The sequence below is a fragment of the Spea bombifrons genome, chromosome 6 (assembly GCF_027358695.1).
Source record: "Spea bombifrons isolate aSpeBom1 chromosome 6, aSpeBom1.2.pri, whole genome shotgun sequence".
In the NCBI taxonomy this organism is placed as follows: Eukaryota; Metazoa; Chordata; class Amphibia; order Anura; family Pelobatidae; genus Spea; species Spea bombifrons.
Genome location: NC_071092.1, coordinates 34451641 through 34476097, shown reverse-complemented (window position 1 = coordinate 34476097; position 24457 = coordinate 34451641). Strand labels below are relative to the sequence as shown.

The 24457-nt window shown below is 39.1% G+C and overlaps 2 protein-coding genes across 2 annotated transcripts in view; one reads left to right on the top strand and one right to left on the bottom strand.

Moving 5' to 3' along the window:
• Positions 1-18928, bottom strand: part of CCDC18 (coiled-coil domain containing 18) — a 21786-nt gene extending 2858 nt beyond the window's left edge. Inside the window, exons 1-25 of the mRNA XM_053470235.1 lie at positions 18837-18928; positions 17553-17695; positions 16794-16941; positions 16096-16266; positions 15559-15668; positions 14926-15054; positions 14346-14442; positions 13998-14119; positions 13520-13778; positions 10870-10946; positions 10641-10774; positions 10129-10349; positions 9699-9809; positions 9139-9270; positions 8297-8431; positions 6990-7067; positions 6737-6853; positions 6207-6374; positions 4821-4963; positions 4190-4353; positions 3604-3805; positions 2467-2566; positions 2062-2178; positions 1689-1832; positions 1332-1514 (exon numbers count right to left, since the gene is read on the bottom strand). Coding sequence (XP_053326210.1) covers positions 1332-1514; positions 1689-1832; positions 2062-2178; positions 2467-2566; positions 3604-3805; positions 4190-4353; positions 4821-4963; positions 6207-6374; positions 6737-6853; positions 6990-7067; positions 8297-8431; positions 9139-9270; positions 9699-9809; positions 10129-10349; positions 10641-10774; positions 10870-10946; positions 13520-13778; positions 13998-14119; positions 14346-14442; positions 14926-15054; positions 15559-15668; positions 16096-16266; positions 16794-16941; positions 17553-17680 — 3390 coding nt within the window. The 5' untranslated portion in view covers positions 17681-17695; positions 18837-18928. The remainder of the gene's footprint in view (positions 1-1331; positions 1515-1688; positions 1833-2061; positions 2179-2466; positions 2567-3603; positions 3806-4189; positions 4354-4820; positions 4964-6206; positions 6375-6736; positions 6854-6989; positions 7068-8296; positions 8432-9138; positions 9271-9698; positions 9810-10128; positions 10350-10640; positions 10775-10869; positions 10947-13519; positions 13779-13997; positions 14120-14345; positions 14443-14925; positions 15055-15558; positions 15669-16095; positions 16267-16793; positions 16942-17552; positions 17696-18836) is intronic.
• Positions 18929-19567: 639 nt separating this feature from the next.
• TMED5 (transmembrane p24 trafficking protein 5) lies at positions 19568-22667 on the top strand. Its single transcript, XM_053470258.1, has 4 exons — positions 19568-19959; positions 21649-21746; positions 21823-22006; positions 22375-22667. Exons 1-4 carry the CDS (start codon positions 19789-19791, stop codon positions 22591-22593), a joined length of 672 nt encoding a protein of 223 aa, XP_053326233.1. The 5' UTR covers positions 19568-19788; the 3' UTR covers positions 22594-22667.
• The last annotated feature ends 1790 nt before the right edge of the window (positions 22668-24457 follow it).

The following is a 24457-nucleotide window of genomic DNA, read 5'->3' as shown; positions in this document are numbered from 1 at the left end:
ACAGTGGCGCAACTGCACTCCCCGCAGCAAAAGCCTCTCCCCACTGCTCCAATCGGGGGAAGAGGGTGAGCGTGGAGGCTCCAACCTTTTGCTGAAGTGCTCCGGGTGGCAAGGATAAGGCAGCAGATAGCAGTAAGAAGCTACCAAGAAAGAATACAGAAGACAAAAGAACCACAAGAAGAGCTGCAGGAAAGGAGACGGGGACACAGAAGCGGTTAGCGGATAGAGTGGGGAAACATTGAGAGAGAGCGTGAATGAGGGCGAGTGAATGAATGTTGTCCAACCAAAACAAAAATGAATCCAAATAGGTATTGGTCCATGTGAAGAACCCTATTATTTATATTGGTACCAACCAATAGTCTTAGGAAAGACCTGGCAGATTAGGAATGTATACCAATGTTCAGTTAAAAGGAGTTTAACAGCAACACCCAGACTGAATACAATCATACATCTGTTACTGGGGCTGAACCAGTTTCACAAGAGCGATAGATTTTTCTCTCCAATCAGACTGAGTGAACATACTGGTCAAGCTGGAAAAGCAGTAAAATGCACACGTATTTGATCAAGCTATTTGTTTGTCAGGGAGAAGTCAGAATTAAAACAAGGGAAGAGGGTTCTACTCTGTTTAAGAAAATGTGACCCTTTTTTTTTTACGGAAAATAAAAAAGTTTTGTTTAAACCTAGCACCTTACTTATTTACCAATTAATAAAATGGGACATATTTCTCAAGCAAGCTAGTTTTTAATAAATAATAAAATGAATCTGTAGGCTGAATGAGCTGTTAAAAAGTAAAAAGTGAAAAAAAAATATGCAAATTCCTACCAAAATGTATTACTAATATCGGATAGAAGTTTTGTGCTGTTTAATAGACAAACACCCTGAATCCTTATCATAATGCCTCTTGGCTATAATTTTGATCACCAGGCCTGACATTCTGGCTATGGAGGAGAGGGTTTCATTGCACAAACATCACTTCATTAGCATTATTATAAAGAATCAGCTGTGTGGTGTTTGAGCAGGGAAACCTATCCAAAATATCATATGACTGACAATAACAGTAGCCTCCGGGTCTGCAGATAAAGGATGGCTAGTGGAATCAAATTTAATAAAAAGTGAAAAAATGATGCTATATATCGCTGTATAAAGAATACAGGGAGAAAAGGGAAAAATAAGCCTGCCTTTCAAGCTTATGACTACATTACTGAGATTATAATGATTCTTTTAACCAAGACCACTTATGAAGAAATAAATATACGATATTACAATTTAAAAAGAGAGCACATTTGTGAGTTGTAGTTTAGCTCTGAAAGCATCTCAGATGGCGCTCTTACCTTTTCTCTGGAGCGGTGATCCGTGTCTTCTGATTCTTTGCGAGCCTCGGCCAGCTGCTGTCGGGTCTCTCGGAGCTCGAGGTGAGCGAGCTGCATGCGCTCTCGTGCCGCCCTGACCTGCTGGCTGAGATCCACGCCGTCCTGGTGCTGCTCGGATATACATTGCTTCTGGGCTTGAAGTGTCTAAAAACACAGGGTTACAGTTCATACAAATATACACCAGTGTACACCATTATGTGTAAAGACACAATCGGCATTTATTACGGTATTTTATAGCAGATATGTACTTTTAAGTTTATGTTGGCTTTCTTTTGATATCATCCCCATGTTTTTTTTGTTTTTTTTATTAACATTTACCTTTTCTAAATCCCCAATAGTCAGTTGATGTTTCTCGATGTCGTTTTTGAGCTGATGGATCACTTGATCTTTCTGCAGAATCTCGAAATCTTTCTCCCGGAGCTGATTTCTGGATTCTTGCAATTTTTCATCTAAAGATGTAATCTGTGGAAAAGTCATCAATGCATTCTATATTAAACTGACTTTCTTTTACGCAATAATTCATCTTCCTACACTTTTTATATAAAGTTATGGGTGATTATGTATTTTTTCATTAACATGTTTTTGTATTAAAAGTCATAAAAGTTTTTCTATAGGGAATTATAGGGAGACAGGTTAAACTCCTGTGTCTTTCTGAAAGCTATTTTACCATCTGATCACAGGGCCAACTCACTTGTTTAATAAGATCCTTGGTTTCCAACTCTGATTTTTCCAAAGTGCTTTCCAGTCGAATAATTTTTTGTTGCATTTCTTCCTTATGCTCCCGGATACTCATGTCCAACTGGGTTAGCTACAAAGTATATAAATATATAGATATTTTAAAATTAAAAGCTTAAGAAGCAAACATAAGTGAACATATTGACATTAGATATGGAAACTGTTAAGATTTAGTTATAAATTGGGTTTATGGATAAAAAAAGTGTTTCTGGCACAAAGTTTGAAAACTTGTTCTATCACCACAGCAACCAAAGGGATCTAATCTCTTGATTGGGCGGTTGCATTGGTTGCTATAGTGATAAAGCTTCTTTTTTGTTTGCATCAGAATCACAAAAAAGGTGTATATATTTTTATGTCATACCTGTGTAGCTCGTTGCTTCAGCTCCCAGTTTCTGTCCTTTAGCGCTTGATCCATGTCAAGTATTTCATGGTCTCTTTCCTCAAGTTCCCTTCTACACGTTCTATAAAAACAAGAAACGTTTAATCCTCCAAACAGTAAAATTCACAAGTGAAACACTCTGGTTAGGACACTAAGTGCACCAAAGGTGATGATAATTCTCACTGCTAGTTTGGTACCTAGGTAGTCTAACTGATACAACCCTGATATTTGGTACTAAATGTGTGTCATCTCTATATAAAACTTCACTTTTATTCATAAAAAAATAAAATAACCATATAAGATCACCAATTCTCTAAACATATACCCTAAAATAACCACATAGAAATATAGGGAGATCAAAATAAAAATCCAAAATCTAGTGGTATTACTATAAATAAAATGCTCCCTCACTTAATAAGTAGTAAGACCCCCTGGCAAGGTCCTGTTATGCAGGGACATATTATTGCAACATAAAGGGACCTCGGCATGGAGTCTTATTACATATTTTGTAAAGGAGCAATTTAGATATAGTAATACACTAGATTTGTATTTTTATTTTGTTCTCTGTATCTTTAAATGTAATTTTTTTCAGGGCATATGTTTTTCAGGGATTTTGTGATCTGTTACTGTTACTTTATTTTTTATGAATAAGAGTGAAAATGTATATAGAGATTGCATATATATATAGTATCTAATTTTAATTTTGATGTCATGAAGGTTACTCCCTGATGTATATCTTCTTATTGAAAAAAGGTGGTTGTTAATAACCCTTGCCTTAGCCATAAAGCTTCTGCACCTGCTACTAAATCTGCGCACACGTTCAATAAACGCCCTGGTTTTAGTATCTAATACAGATAGCAAAGAGAAAATATTAAGCATCGATTGGATTGAGACACCAAAGCAAATGTCCCACCACTTCATACACTGCATACTGAACAATAAGGGGGATGTGGATCTGCTACATTGTGAAGATGTCACATAGGGGATAAGCTGCCTTCATAAGATTCAATTGTTTTTGATTGATAAACGCCTAATGTGACCTGCTCAATGTGCTTACATACAAACCCTTAATACGTAAATCCATTTCTCAGTAAAGGACCGTTTTGGATCATGACTTGCCTAAGTTCTTCTGTTAGACCTTGCACGATTGCTTGCTTCTCCTCCAGGGATAAGTGCGTTTTTGTCAACGTCTCCTGAAGCTCCTGTATTTGTCTTGCATTATCCTGCAGCTGTTCTTTCATATGCTGTATGTCGGACTCCATCGCACCTTGCATTTTAACGGTATTCTCTGCACCGTGTAATCTCTCTTCTAACACGGCCACTGGAAAAAAGGTTGGGTTAAAGGAAAAAAAAAAACGCAAGATATCAAAGCTCACTTTTAATAGCCTATAAATATTCATTCATCTACACCATTGTTAAAAGGCGACAAATATACTGCTGCTATAATTAGTATAATCGAGTTGAGAATGAAGAGTCATTAATCATTTTCGGTATACAAGTGGCCTTGAGTCCTCTTCCCACAGGGGCAGGTAGAGGTGTACCTAGGTGGAGGAATTTGGCCCTATGGACCAAAATGTCAAACACTGAGTATGAAGAAATCTTGAGTTTTCCCAATTATGATTGTCAATAACAGCAAAGTAAACCCAGATACTTTAAACTTGGTCTCCATTACAGAGGTAACTATAAATCATGATTAATGTCTTACAGTGATGACTTTTCTTCTCAAGTTCCGCTTGTGCTTTTCGCCAGTTCATCTCCATTTCCGTCAATGTGTTGGACTTTGTGTCTGCTTGACACCTGGCAGATGCTAGTTCCCCCTCCAACTGTGTCAGCTTCTCCTTAGAACGGTCTAATTCAAACTGCACCTGCCTGAACCACAAACAAAATAATCTGTGATACACACATAAAAGCAGCTTTTTATCCCAGATTTTAAGCAACAGACACAGCGCTGAATGAGCATTCCACGTGGATTGTGTTAAACTCATTCAGGCACCTGTGGCTAAGCAGATCCCTTAACTGTCTAGTTTACATAACCGTTGGGCCACAGGTGCCTGAATGCGGCTTTTACCAAGTGCAAAATGTTTTAAGGAAAGCATATTTTCTACACAGACAATTTAACAATTGAGACACAGGTGCAATTTAGATCCACAGTTATATTAAATTGTGAGCTATGTCAGATATTTTGCTGCGTATAATACCACAGACATTAACATTTATGTGTCGTTAGGTTTTATGAAATTATCCTAAAAGACGGCGTTTGTAACGCACACTGCAATTATGTATATGCACAGCTAAAAAGTACTCGGCAAAACCAAACAACACTTTTGTGAACCTACTTGAGGGTACTGCTAAGATCAAGAACCTGCTGAGTCTTTAGATTTAGCTCCTGAGTGGCGGCATTGAACTCGTCCCCAGTCTTTCTCATCTCTTCTTCTGACTTACATCTTTGCTTCTCCATTTTGAGTTCAAGATCGGACACCTACATTTTTAGAAAACGATTATTATTACACGTATGTTCATGTGGTGGTGCGCGCCTCTGCAGGGCAACCTCACAGCAGGACAGGACATGGAGAGTTCATAATAAAGCCCCTTTCTTTATTCTACAGCCCACTAGACACAGGCAGAGCCGGCCTTAGGCGTTGTGGCGCCCTGTGCGGACTACTCCTCTGGCGCCCCCCTCACTACCCCCCCTCTCTGCCCCTTCAAACTACCCCCCCTCTCTGTCCCTTCAAACTACCCCCCCTCTGCCCCTTCAAACTACACCCCCTCTGCCCCTTCAAACTACACCCCCCTCCTCTGCCCCTTCAAACTACACCCCCCCCACTTACCTTGTTGCAGGAGTCCTGCGGTGAGAGCGGGAGGCATCCGTCTTCTCGCTCTGCCGCGGTGCCGGCATTTCATGTTGAGCTCTGGAATAGTCCGGCGCTCAACATGAGATGACGGCACCGCGACGGAGTGACGGAGAGTAAGGGGCGCCGAGCGGTTGCTGAGAACTTCACGAGCAACCGGTCGGCACCCTGCCCGGGGCTTAGATTAAAGCAACGTTTTTTTTTTGTTTTTTTAAACTTTATTTAACATGAATGATGTTAAATAAAGTTTAAACAAAAACAAAAACAAAACGATGTTTTAAGTTAAGTCCCGGGCAGGCGCCCCTGCCACCATGGCGCCCTGTGCGTCTCACAGGTCGCACACCCCTAAGGCCGGCCCTGGACACAGGCTCCTGACGTCAGAGACTCTCACATATAGGAGGGTATACAATCTTTCACACTGGTCTCTCTCTCAGCTTCAAAACTGCAGCACTTTTGAAATGGATGTACTGTGTCTGTACAGCTGCTGTCTCTGAATTTTAAAAGCCCACCTTCCAGCCCTCGTTGGGAGGCTTTAACCCCTTGGTGCCTCGTTAGGGAGTGCTTACACTTACACACTCCCATCATGGATTACTATCAAATATACCAGTAGGGTTTGGGAAATTGTCCCGGTGTGGTGCTTGGGCACAACCCTCTCTCTCGCTGTCAAGACTTAAGACCACTCTGGCAGCCAATATAATTCTCTAGCATGCCTGTGATCTATAGGCTGAGGGAGCATTCTGCATCCCAATACAATTCAATTGGAAAAGTTATATTTGGACAGAGACAACAATTTTAGTGGAAGTCTCACTTCAGGCAAACTCCTGAAGATTTCTTTCTAAACCGAGCAGTCCCCGTTCCTGATTAGTGCTGTACCTGCTTTTCTAGCACCGACTGCGTGTCTTCCAAGTCCCCAATCCGTGAAGTTCCCTGTTGCAACATCTGCTGCTGCCTTTGGAGGGTTTGTTGAAGACGCACATTTTCTTCATTGGTTTCCTGAAGGTTCTGCGATCGGAGTTTGACTTCCTCCTGTAACCGCTGCACCTGGGTACATTATCCAAAAACCTAGTTTTAGTTTTTATTCACATCACTCTAACTATTACTGCTTCAGTATTACAGGAACAGGGTGTAAGTTTCTTATTACTACTCCATCTTTAATATCATTGACTTGTGATCATTTCTCATTCTTTTTCCACTGATTACTTAACAAAATACTGTTGATATACCTTTGGTTTCAACCCTTTCTCATCGTTTTATTTCATCTGCTCTAGATATTCAGGATAAATGCTTTTACGGGCCCCCTGCCCATTAACAATAAAACATACGTACGGGACAATAGCTACCCATAGCTCCTGGTGTCTGTTAACAAAAACATATATATGTAACCTATTCAAAATGTTAGTTACCTCTTCTGATTTCCTCTTGATTTGATTTTCAAAGTTCAATCTGTTTTCTTCTAATTGTTGCAAATATAACAACAGTTCTTCCTTACATAGGGCGAGAGCAGACTCAAGCTGCCGGACCTAACAGGGAAGAACAGACAGAAACGTGCAGTAAGTACAGTAGTTATTGCTGAATTGCAGTAGTTATTGCTGTTGCCGGCTGCTATGCGTGTTTCTGTTACCCGCTGGGGGTACAGTGAAACTTTAAAACACTCACCTTTGCGGTTTCCTCTTCTACCTGATTCTCGAGTACTTCCATTGCATCTTTTGTGTTCTTTGCCTGAAGGTCCAGCTCCTGGCAAAGAAAGTCCGTTTAACAATAGAAATGAATGTACAAGTTTTATATAGTTTTAATAAGATGAAATAAGATATACTAAAAGTCCTTCATTATCCATGATTACAGGAATTAAAAACAATTACAATTCCCATTCATAGAAATTATGTCAAAGGGACACTCTAGCCATCATATGCACTTAAATCCATTTGATAGCCAAGAGGTCTCTAAGTTTTCGTGCAGCCCATTGCAAACTTGTGCATTCGGTCCTTTCCCCAAACCTCCTGCTGTCTGCCATGCATGTAATATACTCAGGGCTGGCCGAAGACTTAACGCCGACGGGGGGGCATTTTAAACTTCGCCGACGCCATAAACCCCCCCCCCCGCTACTTACCTTTAAACAGTCCTGCGGCGAGTCTCCCTGCTCTGCCACGGTGCCGGCTTGTAATGCTGAGCGCCGGAAATTGACGTCACTTCCGGCGCTCTGCATTACAAGCCGGCACCGGGACCCAACAGGGAGACTCGCCGCAGAGGAGAGAGAGAGAGGGGCGCCGAGCGGGTAAGCGAAAATCACTCGGTGCCCCTCTCTCCTCCGCTTCAAAAAAACAAAAAACAAAAAAAAAAGTGCTTGGGGCGGCAAAGTGCCGCCCCTTCTAAAGTGCCGCCTGGGGCAATTGCCCCAGTCTGCCCCATTATAGGGCCGGCCCTGAATATACTTACTACCCATTGGCTGCTTCAAGCAGCCAATCAGTGGAGCAAAACTTAGAGACACAGAGGGAACAGGGATCTGCAGTTTCTCCATAAACTAAACGTATATATATCTCATTGTTGTAGGTTTAGTGAATGTTTATTAAAGTACTTTACATGACTTAAATAATCAGCTATGGTGCCATGAATATACGAATGAGTAAAGTCACTAGTAGTTCATCAACTGACGGGCGTAACTGGTATGAAGTTTAGTACAATTTATTAAACCTTATCACAAACAACCTGCAGAGATTGTAAAAAGGGAAGCACCCATATCCAGACTATCCTACGTCTCATGATTGTTATAATCAATAGCCCGATTCTAACTGCTTTTTATCATTTTTTCAATATTGCAATAGTAACTATTTTGTAGAAAAAAGAGGGGATATGCGATAGACCAATATAATGTTTTCCATTATCTTTGATCACTCTATATACAGCCCCAAACAGTTTCAGTTGTTACAGTTAAATAGTAACATGACAGCACATAAAATCATACTCACCCTTCTCGTTTCAGCGAGGATATCATCCAGAGATTCAAGCTGCCTTTGCTTTGATGCCGTGTCTTGTTGCAAAGCCTTTATTGTGTGGTCTTGTTCTGATATCTGAAGATTCTTTACATCCAACTGACACTGAAGCTATAAACAAATACAAATCGGGAAAAAAATAAAGAAATTTAACAATATAGACTGTGCAGGTACACCTACTGCAGTATGGCAATTTATAACTAATTATATATTATATATATATATATATATATATATATATATATCTCAACACAGCTCCAAACTTCTAAGCTGAAAGCAACTAATCCGGCGTTAAGAATGAGGTGTTATCAAACACAAAAGAAGAACATACAGAGTTATAAATAATAGAATATAGAAGAAGGAATTACAATTCAAAAAATAGCTTAGTTTGGGTTTTTTTGCCCTCTTTCGGATCAAAAGCAGGAAGGAGAGGTAGAAGGGTAGAACTTGATGTACTTAGGGCCCCCCCAACATAAATTATTATGTTACTAAGATGAACCTCTACTGAGTCCAGCTCCTAAAGGTAGACCTTCTTCTGGTTTTGGAGTCATAATGAAAACTATTGTGATATGCTGGCCCCAATTACTAATAACTAAACATTGCTATGTTGTATTTGGTGAAAGTCAGTTAATTGTCAAATGCAGAAAACCCTTTCAGCCGTTCAGACAAAATAAACTAGGTGGCCTAATGAAGAAAATCCAAGGTAGTGGAAGTCTTGACTACCAAAAATCTGTCCAAAAACACCAGACCTGGAAATGTTTGGTTTATACAGTATAACTGATTTAAAAATGTACGTTATCACTAAATGTTAATCTTACATGCTCAATTTGTTCTTGCAGCTCCTTGTGTTGATCCAAGTGGATATTTTTGGACCTCTCAAACGCCAACAGTACCTCCTGGTGTTCTTTACTTATGTTTTCTTCTAAATGATATATTTGTTCTTTATGGTTCTGAAAACATATGAAATATACACTATCAATATTACATAATGGTTTGAGGCTGTTGAGATAGACAAAGATTATTTAAAACAGAAAGCATTGGTTTATAATATGAAAATAACAAAAATCATAATAAAAAAATAATGACAACAATACTTTTTATACGTTATCAGGAGAATTTACACTGAACAATTATTTTTGGGAATCACTTCATTTTTTAAAGAAGTTAAAAACAATCTTGGATTCCCTATAAAGGAAGAAGTGTATTCTTTTATATTATTTTACACTACTGTTTTGTTCCAAATACCAATCCATGTTTGTGAATCTAAATAAACCTAAGAAATCATATACCCGATTATAATGTTTTTTGAAAACAAATCCCATACATCTATTTTCAAACAACAAATGAGTCCACCATCTACAGAATGCATGCAGATTACCATGAGTTCTTGTTCTAGTTCTGTATTCCGGGTAACCGCCGTGGAGTAAGCAGCTGTCCTTTCTTCCAGCAGCTTCTGGATAGTGGAGATCTTTAGAGCTTTCTTTGATACCTGAAAAACATACAGATAAATGCCTTATCATAAAGTGTTTTGGGGCAGAATATAACACTTTTATTACCTGCATCAAGAAAACTATAATTCTTACTCATTTTACTCTCTCAATATTTTCTCAGGGGCAACTTTATTCTGGCCGGTAGTCAGGTGACTCAAGGGGTGGCCACTGATTGCTTCTGCTTTATATAATTTTCTACAAGGGGCTGAACATGTGTTAACATTTATAAAGATCAGTTTGTAATGTTAATGTTAATGGACACATATGATTGTGTTGCCCCAGAGGTCAATGTACTTGGGACTTCTTGTGAACACTTACTTCTTGTTCTAAAGCTGTTGCTTTGGAAGCCCTTTCCATGAGTTCTTGTTGTATGATTTGGAACTGGCCGGTTCTCTGGGCCATTGCAAGCTTGGCGTTGATGGCTTCGGTCTGCGTTTTACCCAGCTTTTCCTGCAGTTCCTTGACACGCGCAGAGAGGCGCTCTTTCTCTGTTTGCAACTGATCACAAATACTTTGGAGCTGCAGATGCCTGTTCTCCTCTAAAGAACAAATCCAGAAAAATTAATGACAAAAAAAATGTTAAATATTTCAAAATTCCTTAGAAAAAGTTGGATCTCATAAGTGATTCTAGCTTTTGGTTGGGTGGGCGTGAAATAATACTTAACCAGATCATTTTAAATACAGTTTGGAATTTTCACAGGATTTCGTGTAACTTTTTATTGGTTTGTGATAACAGCTGGTCACTACTAAATTCCGTGACCTGTGAAGACTAATCCGTCTACTAGTTACTTGCTAAAGAAAAAAGACATTACAAGCATATACCTACACACCTGAATGCTGCGAGATTAACTTGACCGGTTCGGTGTCCAGCGCTTGCAATGCAACATTCCCCTTGTAATTATCAGTATTGTGCAATCTGGCCTGAAGTTCTTGATCTTCTACAACTTTAACCGATGATTGTGCCCTGGGGAGGGGAAAAAGACGCAAGCTTGAAAAATAGGTTGAAACATGGCAGCCGTCACATTTGCATTAAGCTCGTTTATTTGTATTGACAAGTACCTAAGGTCTGAGTTGACACGTTTGCTGGCGTCTGCGGAAGAGCCGGAGATTTCATCAGCTGAGTGTTCAGAATTTTTCTTAAAGAGAAAATGATATAAAAGTTAAAACATGCACACAAATCTTTATTCAACTTTGTGTATCTACTCGTTGTGTGGCTTTTGAAAATCAATCCCTGTAGCACATTACTAGACTCTCATATGTACTGGGCTATTATTATTCAATTATTTAGCAGCATCATATTCAGTGCTGTACAATGAGGAAATCGCACAGCACTGTACAATGAGGAAATCGCACAGCACTGTACAATGAGGAAATCGCACAGCACTGTACAATGAGGAAATCGCACAGCGCTGTACAATGAGGAAATCGCACAGCGCTGTACAATGAGGAAATCGCACAGCGCTGTACAATGAGGAAATCGCACAGCGCTGTACAATGAGGAAATCGCACAGTGCTGTACAATGAGGAAATCGCACAGCGCTGCACAATGAGCACAGTAATAGTCGTACATAACAACTTGGACTTTTGGAAACCAAAGGTGAGGAGGTTCCTTGTCAAACCTAGACCAAACTACAGTCAAGTCACAACACACGTTTACTGTACACCTCTTTCATGGGACATTTAAATGCAAAGGAATAAATGTGCTTGCCAATTAAAGTCTAGTCCCCATGGATTTCTTATGTATATCATTAGAAGAAGCTTCTGTCGGGGTAATGGTATTCAAGACCACTTCACGGTAAGGGAAACTCAGATACTTGCTTATTAATTAGAGATAAAGGACGAGACAAAAATGTTGATTGATTTGGTACATCTGATTCTCACTATCATTAGAAGGGTTCATATAACCACTAAATAAAAAGAATGGCAAATGCGCGATAAACCTTCATTGATTTAATTGCAGTTTTTCTGCTGTATGAGAATGAATAAAGCACTACAAACACTCCGGTGGAATGACAGGAGACAGAAGTTGATGTATGTATATTTAAAAGACCTTGTTACTAGTGGGGTCCCTCAGGGATCAGTACAAAAAGCTGTCAAATATAATGATACAAAGGTTTGCAACAGGGGAAATATTGGGGTGGAATAAAACATATAGCTGATGATTTAAGTTTGTTAGAAGAATGGTCAAGCGTATTTTGATTAAATGTAGAACAATGCCCTTGGGGCATACAAATCAGAGGCAGAATATAGCAGAGGCACTTGGACTACAAAGCAAGCAGGCTGTTGAGTTGTATATTTCTAGAGCTGTTCTATGTATATGCATTGGGTTAACACATTTAAACACGGTAAAGACCCTATTCCGTTATTTCTAGTTCAACATAGTGGCGATATTTTATGTTTTATTGATTCATTTGAATTCGTTGTGTATGACAGAGAAGCTGCTCTCACCCAGTGGTTGCAAATGAGATGGTCACAAAACTCACCGTCTGTACTTTCCCATCAAATACCGTATTTGCTCGATTATAAGACGACCCTGATTATAAGACGACCCCCCAAAATCTGAATATTAACTTAGGAAAAAAAGAAAAAGCCTGAATATAAGACGACCCCAAAGGAAAAAAGTTTTACCAGTAAATGTTAATTCATGTAAACTATTTTTTTTAATAAAAGCTATGATTGAGAAAAATATTTTTTTTTTGTTTTTATTTCTTGTATTTTCCAACCTGTCCCCCAGTTACGCACATCTGCCCCAGGCTTGCCACACCAATATGGCACTGTGGCCCATGATATGCCTTTTAACCCTCTATATGCCACTGTGCCCCATGGTATGCCTTTTGACCCCCCCCTATGTGCCACTCTGCCTCCAGAAATGCCTTATACCCCTATATCCCATTCTGGCATTTAGGGGGTTAAAATGCATATTATGGGGCAGAGTGGCATATAGGGAGGTATAAGGCATTTCAGGAGGCAGAGTGCACTATTAAATGCCCCCTTAACGCCACTCTGCCTCCTGAAATGCCTTATACCTCCCTATATGCCACTCTGCCCCATAATATGCCTTTTAACCCCCTAAGTGCCAGAGTGGCATATTGGGGTATAAGGCATTACAGAAATGCCACACACACACACACACACACACACACACACACACACACACACACACACACACACACACACACACACACACACACACACACACACACACACACACACACACACACACACACACACACACACACACACCGGTGCTTCCAATTTCCTGCTGTATTGCCGGGGCAGCGGGTTGACGGCGGCAGCCGGAAGGAGGTGGAGTTGGCAGCGGGGGTTTGTATGCGTCCGTCGCAAATACCTTCCCCGGCTGTCAGAGATCAGAGTTCCCCGCACCGGTGCGGGGAACTGTGATCTCTGACAGTCGGGGAAGGTATTTGCGACGGACGCACGCAAACCCCCGCTGCCAACTTCACCTCCGGAAGCACCGGTAAGTGTGTGTGTGTGTGTGGGGGGGGGCGACGACAGGAGGATCCAGGTCCCCTGCAGCGGTGCGGGGGATCTGGATCTTAGTCTCATAATCAGACCTCTATCTGAGGTCTGATTAGAAGACGACCCCGATTATAAGACGGGGGGTATTTTTCAGAGCATTTGCTCTGAAAAAAACCTCGTCTTATAATCGAGCAAATACGGTATACTGAAAGAGCGATGCCTTCCTCACCTGTTCCCGGCTCCTTGAGCTTGTTCCAGAGTTCTTCATTCCGTTCTGAACAGCTTGTTGATTGATAAAGTCTTTCAATTCTTTATTCTCTTGCAGCAGAACAGTATTTTCCTTAAGAATTCTTTCCTTACTTTCAAGTTCATGTTCAAGTTTAAGAATCCTTTGATTAGACTGAGTCAAAAGAGAAATGAGTTCGGCATTTTTTCCCTCCACGCACATCTGCTTTTCTTGTTCTTTATTTTTTTCTGATTTCAGGATCCTAAATACCAAAACACAATTAATATCGGTAACTGTAAAAACACGTTCGGTCAGCAACGCACGTCAAACCATTGACAGATTTAATTATATAGGTTAGACATATTTCAGCTCACAGTGGAAGCTTACGTTACATTACACAAATGAAAACGTTGCAAAACAGCGGATCTCATTCCAGTGGTTGCCATTGCGATATGACCTATTTGTTAAAGATCTTCTATACCTTACAAGCTCCTTTGTGCTTTCAAGTTCTTTCTCCAACATTGCATGTTGATCGTGAAGATCCTTTCGCTCCTTTTCGCAGTTTGTAAAATTCTTGTTGATCAGCTCTTCTTGATGCTTAAACTGAAAAAAAAAAACAAAGAAAATTTTCCTAGAACAGGTGAAAATTTCGTATCACATTTCCTGTATGTTTGTCGACAAGCAATAATTTATTACATTTTTTCACTGTAATTTGTGATTATATATATAGATATATATATATATCTAATATATAGATATATATATATATAGATATATATATATATACAGTATATTTAACAAGTTGACTAAACCTCTCTCATTAACTCACCTTTTCCACTTTCTCGGCTACATTCTGTTTGTACTGCTGAAAAGCTCTGGTCAGTTCTTCAGCATTGAAAAGTGCCTCATTCCTCTGTTTTTCTGCCCTAAAAAAAAACATTTACACATATATTTATTTATTTGCAACTAGAATGCTTCTGCGAGAAAGGCATCAGAGAGCTACAAAACAGGTCGGGTTGCATTACCAAGCAGGGTGGTTTGGCCCATAGAAGCACCAAATTGTATATTAACGGGCACAGGGATCAGATTCCCGAGATCGAGGAGGAAGCAGGAAAACCTACAGCTTCTCAATCAAATGAAAAAGACTTTCAACACACACACAAGTCAGAGACTTCAGGGTTCATTCACTAAAGCGTGAGTTCATAGGAGTGTTGTATTTCAGCTGCTTGACTTCACTATACATCATGAAGGTCCATCCCCAATAAGCCTTAGCTGCAGGTAGAGCTTGGCTACCCCTGTATAATGCAGGTAAATCAGTGCGATTTCTTCAGTTTCTACATGCCAACTACAAGCACAACTCTCCTGCCAACTCCCTTTAGTGAATAATTGTGGTTGTACTCTTGTTTCACCTTTTGCATTGCTTGTTGGATTCATACAGGTCAACTTTCAGCTTCTTCACCTCTTCTCTGAACTTTTGTAATATACTCTCCTTTTCGACTAATATATGGCGACTGTTTTCGAGTTGCTCTTCTGTTTTCCTGAGACATCATTTTAAAATATATTAATAAAAATATAGCAACATATAAATGACGGTGGCTTTCCCAAGATTGTATTACATTCACAGCTTTTCCTCTAATCGCAGCAATTAATGTGCTAAAACTGGAAGATCATTTTCCCAGGCTATTTCAGAAGTCTCAGATTTGCGAGATATTATTAACCAACGTATGGAACTGGCTGGTTCTGGGTCCCCACACAAGGTAAGGCGGCGTGGCTTAGATTCATGCTTGGGCCCCTATGTTAATAAGGGTTTTTACATACAAAGCAGAGAATGTACTTCAATTATTCATCTGAAAGACTGCTGAAATGAAGGCAGCTTTTTAAGCCAGAACATCTATTAATTAGATAATAAAGAAAGTTCACTATAGCCCTAGATCTGTATATTTTTTTAAAAATACTCAGGTTTAATCTGAATTTTAAACAGAAGACAAAGATAAAAACAAAGATATTGTACTAATCTAAAATCTATATTTTTACACACTTACCGCAAAGCTTTCTCATTAATCTCTGCTTCAGCTTCTAAACTCACAACACGCTCCTCGAGTTCTGGGACATGAGAAGCGTGGGCTCTGAGATTAGTCTCAAAAAAACGAACCTAAAACACACATTTATAAATAAAAAAACAAAAAAAAAACAATTGACAATGAAAATAGAAAGGGAACAAAATAAAGAATACATAGAATCTAAATTAAATGTAAAGCTGGGTTACTCGTGTTGAAGTGCGTAAAATGTAAGGATCTACTCTCACGGCTAACTAGGAGCTACAAGCAGAGGTTTTTACGGGAACCCCTTTGGAAGCCACATTGTCAAATAGTATTTTCTTACAAAGGATGGCAACTCCCACCACTCTCAACCCCTATGTCGAAATGCTGCAGGTCAATTGATATACAGTTTACAGGACAATCATAACTACCGACATAGGTATCTTCCAATGCTCCGCTCCCAAACCACATATTGGATGTATGAATTTACTCCCCCTTGACATGGCTTAAATGAAATCCATCTCAAAATACTGTACATACCCGTGTTTTTGACTTTATTAACTCAGCTTGAACGGCCTCCATTTTATTTATTAGCGATTGGTTTTTCGTGGACAGGGATGCATTTTGCTCACGCAGAGAATTCAGTTTTAATCGTAACTGGTTGTTTTCTTCTTCAATGCTTAGGAAGGACACAGATTGAGATGAGAAAGCCTAGAGATTAAAATGACAACAAATCCATCAAAATATGGAAAGAGCAAACTCATTTTTGCTAATAACAGTAATAAAAAAGAGCAATAAGACTGTAAAAAACATTGTAGTGTAGATTGCAAACAATGCATAACCTGCAAACAAATATTACCAATGTTAGGAACCACAATATAATAACACGTTATGATCACCTTATTACTTTAGTACCATTACATGGTAAATCAAGAAAATATGACGTGGTCTCTTATAAGAGGCTACTTAATATACAGCTGAGTGGAGTAGAGACAGCTGACCTGTGGATCTGCAGATTCTATGGTCTAGAAATCCCTCCATGTCAGCGAAGATGGACATCCAGAGCAATAAACTATCTATAGACAAAGTAGTTACCATGATCTCCCTTGATCTGATACAGCATAAGCATCTTACATCAAATATGAAGGGGTGCAGAGTAGGCAACATTGTAATTAAATCTGTCCTTAACTCTACATTGGAAAACACGTGATCATTGTTTGTGGTGATGCCGTATATACCTTTTCTTTTGTTCTCCTCAAGCAATCTCTACTATTTCCGGGTACTTTGTCCCTGCCAAAGGGTTCCCTCGGCTCAGGATGACTAGTCTGCTCAAGATCTTCCATCGTTAGGCCCAGCGGTGCTCTCTTTAATGAACACTTAGAACTGCTGTTGAAAAATACACAACAGAACATGAATATTTTAAGTTATGTAAATCGCTTATTACAATATACATCACTTTCAGCAATAGTTTAACAAAAATAATATATTATGTTTTTAAAAAAGGTAGATCTGCGAATGTAAAAAAATGCATTATTACTACAACTAGGGTCTACAGCGGTCTATTTCCACTTCTGTCACGTTCTACACAAACCCATTAAATATATATAATCTTGAAAATGTCTCCACTATTTGTCACTGTCCAATTTAACAAAATTTGTATAAAAGGAGATTCTGGCACAGTTTTAAAAGTCATCTTATCACCATAGCAACCAATGAACTAACCCTGCTGGATGGACCATTCCAAAGGTTGTCATGTTGACTTTTTAAAAACAATTTGCACCAGAATTATTTTGCCAGTAATCCCACTGTACTCCACCATAAATCAACGTCTTGGTCATTCATAGTTCTCATCAAGAATCACGCATCTGACACTTCCCACATCTTATTCTTCTATCTCCCATTAGAGGTCATTTGAACCAAATGGTTATTAATGCAGTGTTTATTCTGAGGCTTTAATATTCATTTTTTAGCAGCATCATGTAGGACGTCAAACATACCTAGCCAACTGGTCAACCAAGCTCTGTAAACACTGCTCTGGATGCACCGATTTGCTCTTTGATGTCCTAACATTTTTCATTAATGGTGCTTCTTGCTGACTTTGGTATTTTTGCAAATACGGCTCCATTCATTAAATCTGTATCTGTTGGAAATATAAAGTAAGGTTCTCGTAAAACACTTAACACGGCAGGAAAAATATGCGTCTTCCACTAACATTATCTACAGGTAGTTCTTATACAAATTACCATAGTATTAGGATTCGCAATGTTCTAGAAGGAACCTCTGCATTAGGGAATAGATCAATGACAAAGACACAGAAACCTACTTGCGGCTCTTAAGAATTACAATGACAAGTGGTTGATCTCGTGTCCCAACACTAACAGCTGGATAATGGTTCTGAAATTACATTTTCATCTTGGGGGAATTAGCGAAAATGTTTGGTCAACTCAAGGAGGAACCGACCAACAGCTCAAACTCAAGGAGGTTCCCTCAACATCTCACTTAAATGCACAAAAGCATTATTGTAAGGAACATAAATTGCGTCAGCTCAAGAATTCCAAAATGTAGTAGCCATTGAGATCAGAGAGACCGAACACGGAAGACACTGGTTGGCGCTACTGGTTGGCGCTCCTCCACCCTGCCGACGGCTCGGTTGGGACACTTTTCTTATGGTTCCTCAGAGAAGATAAAGATTTTGCTCCATAATCTATGGCTACACAGTGTCACTCCATTCCTAGAAACCCACAAGGTCACAGGAAAGTAGGATGGTATTCACTGTCATGGCCCTCTAGTGCAGGACAAACATACCATGCCGGCAAAAGACACATAGCTCCCGACCGTCCTAAATTTGCAGAAACAGTCTGCTATGCAATTCTCAGGATTGGCAGCAGTTTCGCCGGCAAAGGGTCCAAAGCATGCACGGTGCAGGGAAATGACGAACCGCGAAGGATGTGACATTGTCATCTGCATTATGTTAGCAGATTGCCCCTGATACGGAGACCTTTGTGTCAGGGGAGTGGGCTACATCTGCTCATTAATAACACAAACTCATTGAAAGAACACAAAAGCTTCCGTCTGAATTTAACTTCACTGTTTAGAGAACAATGAATGAAAATGAGTCTGTAACCAGCCCACCAAGCCCGATCATAATAATAATTTATATGTAATTATAGTTGATGAGTAATTAATAATTAATCATTGTGGCTGTTTTATTTCACTAACCTGGACATATGAAAAGTTACGTCAAACAATCATAAAGGCCGGCAATATTTACCAACACATACCTTTAACTCATCAGATCAGACACAATCTACCCGGTTCCTTTTAAAAATCCGCCATAACACGATCCTTACAACTTCCACAACAAATATGGCTCCGCCCAAACGGACACCTTAATTCCAGGAAGCCGATTGGATAAAACAATGTGACGTTTGCCTCCCGCCTTAATGACAAGCCTAAATTCTCACTCGGTCAGTTACAGATTCTTTGACAGACGCCGTAAGATCTCTATGGCGACAGAACGACTGTTTGTAAAACTTTATTGATACCCGCTACTCATAGTCGCAAACATGAATATGAATAGTGGCGATACCTTCTATGCGCGTTACGTGGGTACTATATCTAATGTACCGCGAGTACAAACATGAGCACAGATATCCTTAGGGGCGAGATTTAAAAGTAGCGAATACACGAATTTCTACTTCTTATTGTAATTTGCATTATTGAGGGGTTTTTTAAAAGTGGAAGGAATTAAAAAGACATTTAACGTAAACACCGCAGACAAGAATTTCAGCCGAGACGTCTGAAATACCGCGCGTTGTGATGACTAAACATTTTGGGGAGCGCGATGGTTCTCTGGAACTTGTAGTCCGGAAACGCAGTAAAGAAATATGTTTGACAGCTCTGTGGACTTCATTACCCAGAATCCTATGCAACCCTTTCTTTCATTGAAACTCCTGTGTGTGTGTGTGTGTGTGCAAGGAATACCCTATGATAGAGGCATTGACCGTAGTTAGCGGGTCGGCAATGTACCGATCATCGCTGCAGAAACCGTATTGAATGAAAGCCCGTTATAATATGACCGCTGTTGCTCACGCACTAGGAGTGGTGTGTGAGATTTCTGATTGGCTGAACCGTTTCTTCCGGACACACCCCACTTTTGGAGGAGAAGTTGCCTCCCATGCTTTTTTGGTGCCCCTGACTAACCCGGGACAAATCCCATTAGCGGACTAAAATATGGGCACAAAAATCGTGGGCTTCCTGATCTTTACATATTACATGATACAGGGCAGTCAGGGGTTCTCCCAGTCTGTAGACAGCGATTTTACCTTCACCCTCCCAGCGGGACAGAAGGAATGCTTTTACCAGCCCATGAAGAAAGATGCAACACTGGAGATAGAGTATCAGGTAATCTCTGGTTCTGGTGAAGGTGTCTTTTAGGGTTATAGCTGTATAATATTCTCTGTGTACTTTTATTTATATATATATATATATATATATATATATATATATATATATATATATATATATATATATATATATATATATATATATATATACATAGAATCAGAATGCTAAGTTACACCTTTACACCTCTATAATAAGACAGACTTGGGTGACTAGGTGAGTAACGCAGTATGGCATTGCATCCTTTTCAAACTGAACAGCTCCGTAACGGCTTTAACGGCGTTTTAAAGCTCAATTAACGGCAAAACACCAACTTACCATCAAAGTAAGATACGCTGTTGAATATAATTCATAACCAGTGTCACGCCCTAGAGGCAATTTTACTGCCATTTTGCCCTTACGTCCTTGAGCCGGTTTTACTGCATTATACTGCGATTAGCATTTTTTAAAATCTCATGTAATCTAATACAGAATCTGTGTCGATTTGGCCCCCAAATAGTGATTTTCTTTTCATTTTGAAACAAAGGCAGTTTCCAGTACATTTAAGTTTTGCAATGAGCCAAAACAAAAGTCAGGGTCAGACTTTAGGTAAGGCTCAATATATATGTCCAGAGCCGTATTTAGTCCGGGACAATTGCATGCCACCGTTTCTACAGCTAAAAAGGCAGCCAAGGTGACAATTCTTCATGCTCTCGCCCCGGGCTGCTCCGTACCCTCAAGTTAAACAGTTTATACCCCAAATGTTGTTTACAAAGAGATTTTTGATATGTAAGTACTGTGTCCGCCGTGCACTGGCTTTATCATCTAGGTGGAATTGCAGACCGTAAACGTAGTTGTGGTTTGGGTATAAGCAGTACCTGTTATGAGCAAGTAGTGCGTAATAATTCCGCTAGCAATGTCTCCCCTTTGATGATTCAGAAAATGAATATTTGACATACATGTACAGTCAGATATGTTATATTAATATCTTTTATTTATATAGCGCCAACAATGTATGCAGCATTTTTTCTTTAATGGTGTTTTAACACAGTATAACAAAGTAATTTCATATGTTAGCTTAATTAGTGAAGATATAGTTATTACTGTACTACTTAAAATGAAGAAGCAATCAAATCCATTTAAATGGCTACATGCTTAAATCAGGGCTGCACAACTCTAGTCCTCGATGGCTCCAACCAGGCCTCAGTGCTTGGATATCCCAACTTTGCACACAGGTATCTCGATTAAAAATAGTCCCTTGAGGACTGGACTTGTCTGGCCCTGTTAATAAAATCTTATTATATCATGTTGACTTTTCAAAAATAAATACATTTTAATATTTGTTTCCTAACGTTAGTTTAAGGAGATGGCCAACAGGTAGCTCTGCGCTGGCTGGGAACCTACATCTTCCATTATGCATGTGTCCTCTGTTTTGCTCCATACTTGACAGTTCCTCCCAGGAATGCTGTCTACAAATTATTCTTAACGACTGCCACATATCACATACATAAAATTAACCAAACAGAGAGGTTCATTGCCTTACCAGCAGATTTGTATATCATAGAGTATTAATGAGTTAAAATTGCCTTTTATAATGTTTCGTATTTTGTGTAAGTCAATGTTGTAATTTGTTGGGGAGGAATTGGGAGCTTTCCACTTTTGCTGCGTACAATGTGAAATCTGTAGTCTGACTTCTTTTTTTTTGATCAGGTTTTGGATGGTTCAAGCCTTGATGTTGACTTCACATTGTTATCGCCATTTGGAGATGTTCTCATCTCTGAGGAACGTCAATCAGATGGTGTCCACACGTAAGTAATATGGTTTAACATATGGTTTAACTAGACCTTACTTGAAGCCTCTTCTACATAAACTCTTCTTGCACAGGGTGGAGACGGTGGATGGAGATTACCAGTTCTGCTTTGACAATACTTTCAGTCACATGTATGAGAAGGTGATATTCTTTGAATTGATCTTGGATCACATGGGTGATGAGGGAAATGAACAAGAGGACTGGAAGAATTACATTATAGGCACCGATATGTTGGATATGAAGCTGGAGGACATATTGGTAAGTCCCATCATTTTCATTCACAATGTTTGAAAACAATATATCGAAATAATTGTTAAATAGACATTGTGTCAACCACATACTCGCGCGTCCTGATTTGTTGTTTTTTTTCCCCATAAAGAAGCCACGTGCGCATGAAAAGGGAACTCACACCATTTTTTATTCGATTAAAAATCAATTTTCAAAAATATTCTTTAAAAACTATTTTTAGAGAATTTAATTCTTATTGTAATTGGTAGCTGGCCGCTAGCTTGATTCCTTTCTGTAGAATACTGTAGATCGTAGATTTCCAGCTCTTAAAAAGGTGTATTGAGAACCTGAAATGCATGAAGTAGTGTCACATGTTTTTATCTTTCTTTCCTTCGCAGGAAACTATTAACAGCGTGAAAGGAAGGTTGAGCAAAAGTCTTCAGATTCAGACACTTCTGAAAGCCTTTGAGGCACGCGATCGGAACATCCAAGAGAGCAACTATGACCGCGTTAACTTTTGGTCTACCTTCAACTTGGTGGTAATGGTCGTCGTGTCGGTTATTCAAGTATTCATGCTACGGAGTCTCTTTGAGGACAAAAGGAAAAGCAGACCATGATCATCTGTGGGACAATAACCCAACTTTCAGAAGAAAAAAAATAACTGTGAATTGAATAAAGGATTTTGGTTACATTTGGGCTTTTCATCAATATGAATCAGTTACAAATTGTAACCAAGAATCTTTTTTTTTTTTTTTTTTTTTTTTTTTTTTACTCTTTTCTGCTTCGGTGAAGTCTAGGACCTTTTACCTCTTTGGAATGATTAACATATGTTGTAAATACCGGGGACTTGGCTGTTGCACAAGAGTACATTTCATATGATGTGGTATTTGCCCTACTTAGTACTTGTTTAAGATGACGTTCTTCCAGAAAATAACATTTGTGGAATCTTTGTTTATTATGTCAGAGTACTAGCAACATATGTAGGTAAAAGGGAACCGTGGTATAATGAATGTCTAATATACTTTTTAAATGTAAAAACATGAATGCATTTTTTCCTAAAACAAGTGGGAAATCTCATAAAACATTGATTCATGAAACTGACAGTTTTTAAAAGAGATGGACTGGACTTTGAAATGCAACAATTGGGGGGCTGTTATAAAGGTAAGTACTCCCCCTCCCCCCAATTATAAATACAAAAACTGAACATTGGCCCTTAAAGGTATTCCTAAGGTCTATGTGATAACGTTTCTCTTCCATGCCAACAATATTGTCCAAGTTCATTTAGTGTAGGTTTCTTAGGGAGACACATCCCTATGTATCTCAGGTATTGAAATGTGACTTGTGCTAGATGAGAGTTTAACGCAACATTGTACAAAAGTTGTTCTAATTTAATCGGCTGGTACCCCTACCCCTTATATGCATTCTGGGGTATAAAGAACTGATGACTTACTATCCCAGAGAAAGATATTCACACCATTAAGCTCAGACCGCGCTGAAGCTCAATCCGTTACGTCTTTTCACCAGGTTTGACCAGTTTTTTTTCTCATGTGTATTGAGTATTGAATGGCTGCCATGGTGGCGAGTCCCAGCTTTTTGGCTTTATTCACTTTTATCTCAGAGTTCGGGACAGCAAGGCAACTCAAAGATTTACTGCGATGCCATTAATAGATCAAGTCCATAGAGATGCAATGGAAGGCATTTGGCCTACTAAGCCATCATGTAATGCTTGCAATTGTACTATATGTGCAATTTATTTGGAGGGAGGGTAATATCGATCAAACAATGGAAACAATTACATAAATGTTGGTGTTACTAAAGTATAACACATAGCATTTGTTAATGGATTTCAGCGGCAAGCTGTGCTATAAGTATGATTTGCTACTAACCAGCTGTGGCCATGTTACTCTTCAGTCCATATCTCGCATACACCTACATACAAATAGTTAGCACATATGTATTGTTCACATTTGTTTTAGTGATCATAGTCAGAATATCTGCCTTTTTTGTGGTGACTATTGCCAATATTTAGGAAACATTGTGTTTAAAGAAACCCCATCTGTAATAAAGGAAATATGACATTTATTTCTTCTCTGCAATAAACCCACTGAAAAGGCATGTGCTTTCTCGCATCAAATAAAAAAACTTCAGCCATCACTTTTTATATTAAAGTTTTTCTGTGCTTAAGTAGTGTTTTTGTTTTTTTGCAGTGTGCCAAAAGTGTGAGATACATTTATGAGAAATTCCATTAAAGAAAAACGCTCCAGCACAGATACCAGATAATCATCATGCGCACACATTCTATTCTCAAACATGGTTTGAGTATCTAGAACATTTGCCATTGGGTCAAAAACAAACACTGAAGATGATCTATTCTAAAGTACTTTAATGACATACAGAGATAGTAAAGCTGTTAGAGGGCAGCAATTTACTTCATCGTAAATAGGATGAAATGTCACAATCAGTGGAATTTAGAATAAAATT

Coding starts and splice junctions, on each gene's coding strand:
- TMED5 (XM_053470258.1), top strand. CDS start 19,789: ATGGGCACAAAAATCGTGGGCTTCCTGATCTTTACATATTACATGATA. Junction 19,960..21,648: donor CACTGGAGATAGAGTATCAG/GTAATCTCTGGT, acceptor TTTTTTGATCAG/GTTTTGGATGGTTCAAGCCT. Junction 22,007..22,374: donor TGAAGCTGGAGGACATATTG/GTAAGTCCCATC, acceptor TTTCCTTCGCAG/GAAACTATTAACAGCGTGAA.